The 7935-nt window shown below is 43.5% G+C and overlaps 1 protein-coding gene across 2 annotated transcripts in view; it reads left to right on the forward strand.

Annotated features, from left to right (window-relative positions):
- Positions 1-6891, forward strand: part of nlgn2b (neuroligin 2b) — a 54756-nt gene extending 47865 nt beyond the window's left edge. For both annotated transcript variants that reach the window (XM_058412747.1, XM_058412746.1), the window contains 5 exons: positions 38-303; positions 873-1026; positions 1165-1525; positions 2713-2928; positions 3058-6891. In XM_058412747.1, the coding sequence (XP_058268730.1) occupies positions 38-303; positions 873-1026; positions 1165-1525; positions 2713-2928; positions 3058-3739 (1679 nt within the window). In that variant the 3' untranslated portion in view covers positions 3740-6891. The remainder of the gene's footprint in view (positions 1-37; positions 304-872; positions 1027-1164; positions 1526-2712; positions 2929-3057) is intronic.
- The last annotated feature ends 1044 nt before the right edge of the window (positions 6892-7935 follow it).

A 7935-nucleotide genomic window follows, 5' to 3' on the forward strand; every position in this document is an offset into this window, starting at 1 on the left:
TGTACTATGTTTTTATTTTTAATGGTTCTGGTCACAGGTCTGTTCCAGAGAGCGATTGCCCAGAGCGGCTCTGCCATCTCCAGCTGGTCTGTGAACTACCGCCCGCTCATGTACACCAAGATTCTGGCCAAGAAGGTGGGCTGCAGCTCTGGGGACACGGCCGACATGGTCAGCTGTCTGAGGAGGAAGAGTTTCCGAGAGCTTGTGGATCAGGACATTCAGCCCGCACGCTATCACATTGCCTTTGGGCCTGTGGTAGACGGAGACGTGGTTCCTGACGACCCTGAGATCCTCATGCAGCAGGTCGCGCTACTAGCTTTACATCACCATGGTTCAAACCCCAAGAGATCATTCATACTGTTACTGATGACATCAGCGAAGATGTCAACATTTACATTTTAACTGTAGTATTTCTATTTGTTGACACGTTGCCATGATAATAAGGGAGACAGATGGAAACTACATGTTTCTACTTTTTAACTAAAGCAGCAGTCAGACCAAACATTCACCTGGCTGAAAAGTCAGTTCAATGACAGGGAAAGGATGTGATACATTCACATTTGCAGTAGCTTTCAATTTGCATTACAGTTATCTAGGTGAACTATGACCTGTGAATTCCTTGGTCTTGTACTCCAGCAGAAAAGAGAAGGTGGCACCATGGTGTCTTTAGTTTCTAATTATTGTCTGCTTCACTGTTTCCTTACTGTTGCTTGGCTGCACCTCTGCGGAAGAAATCATTAGCCTTCTTTTACGCTGACATACACTATGTTTTTGTCAGTAAAATTGATTGATAACATTGCAAACTGATTAGTGATAAAATAAATGAATGTTTAGATAGCAGTAGTGAAGTGAAATTTTCTCTGCATGTACAGGGAGAGTTCCTGAATTATGACATCTTGTTGGGGGTGAATCAAGGAGAAGGGCTGAAGTTTGTGGATGATAGTGAAGGAGAGGATGGAATTTCAGCTGCCACTTTTGACTACACCATATCCAACTTTGTGGACAACCTTTACGGATACCCAAGTGGTGTGTGACGCTTACCTGCACATTTACATAAACACATATACATGAACAACTACGTAAATTACATTCTCTCACATCTCATGTTGTTTTTAAATTATCTTTTCATTTCCCCCTCTCTCTTCCTCTGTCTTGCAATGAAAGATATCCTTCGCGAGACAATAAAGTTCATGTACACTGACTGGGCCGATCGCGATAATGGAGACATGAGGAGGAAGACTCTGCTTGCGCTCTTCACAGATCACCAGTGGGTGGCGCCAGCGGTGGCCACAGCCAAGCTGCACGCTGAGTTCCAATCGCCGGTTTACTTTTACACTTTCCACCATCACTGCCAGATGGAGGGCCGACCCGAGTGGGCCGATGCCGCACATGGAGATGAGATTCCCTACGTCTTTGGAGTGCCCATGGTGGGCGCCACTGACCTCTTTCCATGCAACTTCTCCAAAAATGACGTGATGCTTAGCGCCGTCGTTATGACCTACTGGACCAACTTTGCTAAAACCGGGTCAGTTCATTATTTTATTTAGTAAACTGAGGTTATGGGCAAAATACCAAACCAGTCTCATGTTAAATATAGTCGCATAGCCACAAACTCAGTCCAGTACTGTATTGACATACAAAATGGAACCAGGAGACATCATAAACACAGGACCAACAGGATACAGGGTAATGACATGATCACACTAGACCACAGGGTGGTACAGATCTGAGGAACACAACCATGGTCAGGAGGACTGAGGATTGGAACCCAGCTGCAGAGTGGGGACTGAGATGGACCAGGGCTAGAGACAGGGACTGAGATGGACCAGGGCTAGAGACAGGGACTGAGATGGACCAGGGCTAGAGACAGGGACTGAGATGGACCAGGGCTAGAGACAGGGACTGAGATGGACCAGGGCTAGAGACAGGGACTGGGATGAACCAGGGCTAGAGACAGGGACTGAGATGGACCAGGGCTAGGACAGGGACTGAGATGGACCAGGGCTAAAGACAGGGACTGAGGTGGACTAGGGCTAGAGACAGGGACTGAGATGGACCAAGGCTAGAGACAGGGGCTGAGATGGACTATGGCTATAGACAGGGATTGAGATAGACCAGGGCTAGAGACAGGGACTGAGATGGACCAGGGCTAGAGATGGGGACTGAGATGAACCAGGGCTAGAGATACTGACTGAGATGGACCAGGGCCAGAGACAGGGACTGAGATAGACCAGGGCTAGAGACATGGACTGAGATGGACCAGGGCTAGAGAGAGGGATCAGGGATGAGAACTTGATCTGAAAACTGACACAGGATCGCTGGTTCAGGAGCTGATTTTGGGTAGAGACTAGGGAATTAACTTCAACATGAGCCCATATATGGATCAGTGAATTAAACAAACTGGGACAGACAGAGTAGGTCTGAACAGTCTTGAGACAGGTGCTGGGACTAAAACAAGATCCAAATGCAAGGTGGGCTTGAAACATGGACTGGGACTGAATTATACACCACAATATGGACCAGGATTTGTTCAGAGATTTGGACTCGGGATATTCAACCCTACTGTAGCTCATTTTGCTTCAATAGATACATATCATACCTTCCAGTATCATTTGTGGGTGTTAATTTAAAAAAATGTACTACAGAGTAATTGTATGCTCTCTGTCCCTCATCCAACTGTTTGTTCCATTCCCTATATTCTGGTTCTTTCAGAGACCCGAACATCCCAGTTCCCCAGGACACCAAGTTTATCCACACAAAGCCAAACCGTTTCGAGGAGGTTGTGTGGACTAAATTCAGCTCTAAGGACAAGCAGTACCTTCACATTGGACTGAAGCCACGCGTACGAGACAACTACCGTGCCAATAAGGTGGCCTTCTGGCTGGAGCTGGTGCCACATTTGCACACACTACATGAGGAGATGATTGGGTCAGTTACACACAATGTTAATGGACTGTTTAGTATCTTGAATTTAAAACTATAGAATCCTACAAGGATGAAAAGGCTTTTTCCTGTACATAGTACTTACAAAAGCATAAATCTTATTTTTATTAACAGCTCTTCTGGTGCAACCCGCTTACCACCATCTGGCGGCGCCCCTCACAGACCTGGATGGAAAAATCCAGCGCTGAATCCGAATCATCCTGGCACACGTCAACCCTCAGTTTCCTCCACATATCCACCGGATACAGATATGGATCCGGAAGGTTCGGAGCGCCCACGCTTGTCTCCGTTCCCAGAGGCAGCACGGGATTACTCCACGGAGCTAAGTGTAACGGTGGCAGTTGGTGCATCTCTGCTCTTCCTGAACGTCCTGGCATTTGCGGCACTCTACTACAAACGTGACAAGCGCCACGAAATGATGCTGCTGCAGCAGAGACGACGCCATCGGCGTCTTTCACCTCAGCGTGGTGCTGCTGGTGCCCCAATTCCTGCCACAGCCATCTCTGTGGGCAACGACTTGGAAGAGGAGCTCATGTCACTAAGGATGAAGCAGCAGAGGGCCGAGTTGGACCTGGAGCCACTTCGATGCCCGCCGGATTACACGCTGGCACTAAGGAGGGCACCCGATGATGTGCCGCTCATGATGCCCAGCACCATTAGTGCCATGCACGCCTTCAATACTTACCCCCCTGCTCCTGGCCACACCCCAAATCCAGGCCCCGCCCCTGGGTCCAGCTCTAGCTCTGTGCATACCAACAATGCTTTGCCCCATCAGCACTCTACCACTCGTGTATAGTACCTCGCCAAGCTCTAAACACACCTTAAGACTACCTGCACCAGGAACGGTGCTCTGCAGAGGTAACACGTTTTGTCCAGTTCAGGAACGTCCAAGTCCGGTCCTGGAGTTCTTTAGTTCGGCACGGTTTGGTTATATTCGTGTTCGAAGGTAAACCAAACTGTACTGGACTCCAGAACTTCAGAAGGGGAACTGGGAACCTGTAGCCTAGTGGTAGAGAGTCACAGTCACTGGACTATTGTCCTTTCTCAGATATCTTGACCAGTCCAGATGCTTCGACTTCCTCCTACTAGACGATGTAACGACTGAAAAAAGGACTGAAAACCTTTATATTCATCTACAACACATTCTCTTGTCCCGTTTAATCGCTCCAGTCCTCGTTTTCTGTCTTTTTTTGAAAAACAAAAAGAGTTTTAAGAAAATAAACAGAGGAGCAACCACTCAGTTGGCCATCTTGCCCTCAATCCCCTCTCTACAATCTCCTGCTTTCTGTTCTTTTTACCCACGCTTGCTGTGTTGCATTTTTCTCTCCATTCCTTTTTTTGGTCATGTCCTTCACCTAATGCATAACTCTGCTTTTTGAACTGAACACTTTTATAAATCGAGAGAACCTCTGTGTAACACGTACTATCAAGAACGTTCTGAGGACATGAATGAGAAAAAGATTTGAATATTTAGTTTTTACCAGCATTTCTGTGCCAAGTACTGTGATATCCATCTGATCAGACTCCGAGTCCAGAGGACAGACTCGGATCCGGAGCGCATCCGAGGACCGCATTCGTGGAATTTAGAAGTCACTGAAAAAGTGCCAAAATCTTCTTGTTTGCTTTTATTTTCTTCTCTCTCTCTCTCTCTGTCTGTCTCTCTCTCTCTCTTTCTCTGCCTTTCTCTCTCCCTCTCTTTCTCTTGCTTTTGCACTGTTGCTGGTCTGGGACGAGATTTGATTCTATAAGCAGAATATCTATATTAAAGTCTAAATATAGAATTATGAAAATTTATATCTTGTTTGCTCTCGGGGAAAATTTGCATGATTTATTTTTAAAGAAAACGGACACGCGCACGAGATTCCTCTTCTTGTTTTATTATCAGCATCCTATTCTTTCAAGCTCTCTCTCTCTATCTTTTTTTTTTGTCTCCGCTATATTGTGCACTTCATTCGGAGATTATTTTCCTTCTCTAGAGACTTATCAGGAGCATATCAGGAAAATGGAAACTGATTACCATCATAATGAGAAAAAAGGATGTATAGATCCCTTTTAGCCCATTTATCAAAAGCTGGAAATCTCGGGAACGCTGAGCCTCGAGGAAGGACTTATCGACGCTCCGGCATCCCTCCATCTCTTTCTTTCTCTCTGTCTCTCTCTCTCTCGCTCTTTCTTTCTTTCTCTCTCTTTCTCTATGCCTTTGTTTATACTGTATATTCCACTACATTTACATTGAACTCGCACAATAAGGAATGAGATCCCGTTCTTTCTCTTTTTCTCTCACATCCAGTGTTTTCCTCTCATCCCTGTTTCCCTTCGATTTCTCCACTCGTGTGCAGTCAGGGTGCTAAAGAGGCCACACGGAATGATGAAAAACCCATCGACAAGGATCCAAAGTGGACAGAGGACAGAATACACTATGAATGACTAAAACACCAACCGTGACGGTGCGTCCTCGTTTCATCGCTTGTCTCATCGTCATCTTTCTGTTCGCGTCTCGTTTCCGGAAAACACTCAGCGGATGGATGGATGGATATAAAAATCTTGAGGGAAACAAACAAACAAAAAAAAATACACAAAACCTACAAACTGTACATTTTTTGAAGTTGTACTAGATGACACGGTCTTTGTAAATATTCTGTTTCGTTGTTTGGTTTTACAGGTGAACGGCCGAGCGACTCTTTTGTGAGAACAGGTGCAAGTTGAGTTTCTTTTTTTCCTTGATTTACAGACCGTTTTTTTCTTTCTTTCTTTCTTTAGCACGTAACGTAAACACGCTTCTCCTGAGCCTCGGAGTTAGACCTCACTGACACGACACTCAACACTTTATCGTGAACGCTTTAACGCATCATCAGTACTCAGTACATCAGTATACAGGAGGAGTGAGCACTATGAACTCTGTCTCATTTAGAAGCCTGAAAAGCACAGCTGTCTTCTAAACGTCACGGCGTAGGGTCACATGACCTCAGCAAGGTCGTTACACGGGGTCACACGACCTCCGCAAAGAGCAGCACAGAATTCTCTTCACCGCCGAGAGAAAAGCTGATGATGTCATAACGTTACGTCACCATCTCCACTTAAAAGTCTATTCTTTTTTTCTTTCTTTCTTACTCTTCCCTCTCTTCTTTCTTTCACTTCCTCTTCTTTTCTTTCATCACTTCTCTCCTGAACAAAACATTAAAAACTTTTTAAAAATAGAACTTTTCTTTCTATCTTCAGTTACGTCTCCGCCTCTTTGCGCAGGTGTGTGTGTGTGTGTGTGTGTGTATATGTGTGTGTGCCCATGTGTGTGTGAGACGTTGAACAGTGTAACCCGACAATGTGATGATGGATATTTTTCTGTAATGAGCGGTGAAGTCGCTGCGTCTCATACCAAACCCCAGGGGTAATGATGATATTTTGAAGCGTCCACGTTTAAACTCTCGTATTTAAAACCGGATTACGATTCTTGATCATCATCCGTTGATTTGATCACATGACACTGTGGCCGTGTGATCCTGACTCGAACCCGTTACGGTTTAAGTTAAAGGAGATCGAAACCTCTCTGCGTGTTATATTTCAGAAATAGAGAATTTAAACTGTCGATATTTTTGTACAGAGGGACTGAGAGGCAGCGGACAGACTCGCTAAGCACACTGTCACCAAATCTCACGGTGATCCTCTCGTCTGCCGTGGCCGTGTGTGTATTACTGTGTGATTGGGGGGGGTGATTGGGGTAGAGATATATTACAGATATTTACTAAGTGCACCTGCTCTAATATTACCGCTGGGTCGCCAAATATACACTTGCACCTGTTGCTTTTCATTTTGTTCAGTCGCAGCGACTCGGGATGAGAGTAACGGGTTTGGGGGATAACGACGTTCATATTTCTATTTCATATAAAGGCTATTACACACTGTATGTTGTGTATATGAACTGGAGAACATTAAAAGACATTATAAAACACACAGTCATGTCTGAGTCCTTACATTAACACTGCAGAGGCTGATGCAGCTAACGTGTAAATGGAGGCTACCAGCCGAGTGATTCTGACTGATTCAGCTTCACTTTTAACAATGATGTCTCTTTGTCAATGTTTATAGATAACTGTGTGTTACAGGGTCAGAAACTGTTTGAGGAGACACTACTGCTAATTTAGTGCTAAACCAGTGGCTTTAAACTTCCATAAATTGTTATCTGCATTAGCCTCTACACTGTCTGTTCCATGTGTGTGTGTGTGTGTGTGTGTGTGTGTGTGTGTGAACAGAACTCTTCCTATAATGATTTAAGGTTAGTTGTAATACGGCTTCGTCCTCTAGAGGGCAGTCTTGATTTAACACTATTTTATACATTTTTCTGTAGTTTTTTCTTATTACCGTTCATTCGTTGAAATCAGCTATAGTCAATAGTTCTTGTGTATTTGTATTTATTGGCTAAGTTACTTTATTTGAAAGATATTTCATCCATTTATTCTGAAGGAAGCGTGGCCGTCCTGGAGGTGCATGTGAGCAGAGTTTAATCTGCTTTAAAAACAGCTTTTTTCTACACTGTAAATAGCTTAAATATAATTTCAGTACATTTCATGGCACTAGGATAACTGTTGTATGTTTTTTTTCCCTGTAAAAAAAAGGTATTTTTTATGTTTCTTTGTAATTCACAGCTGTGATGGTGCAGTTCTGACCCAGTGGTAAAAAAAACAAACAAAACCTAAATGCATATGATGTTTCCCTTTATTCTGAATGTTGTGATGATTTACACACACTAGGTTATACAGTTCCATCACCTATTTTATTTGTGTTTAAATAAACCTCTGATGGCCTAAAAAAAAAAAAAGCTAGCTATATATATATATATATATATATATATATATATATATATATATATATATATATATATATATATATATATATATATATATATATATATATATATATATATATATACACATACATACATACATATACACACACACAAAAAGTTAAGGATATTTGGCTTTTGGGTGAAATTTATGG

This window comes from Hemibagrus wyckioides, linkage group LG16 (assembly GCF_019097595.1).
Source record: "Hemibagrus wyckioides isolate EC202008001 linkage group LG16, SWU_Hwy_1.0, whole genome shotgun sequence".
Taxonomy (NCBI): Eukaryota; Metazoa; Chordata; class Actinopteri; order Siluriformes; family Bagridae; genus Hemibagrus; species Hemibagrus wyckioides.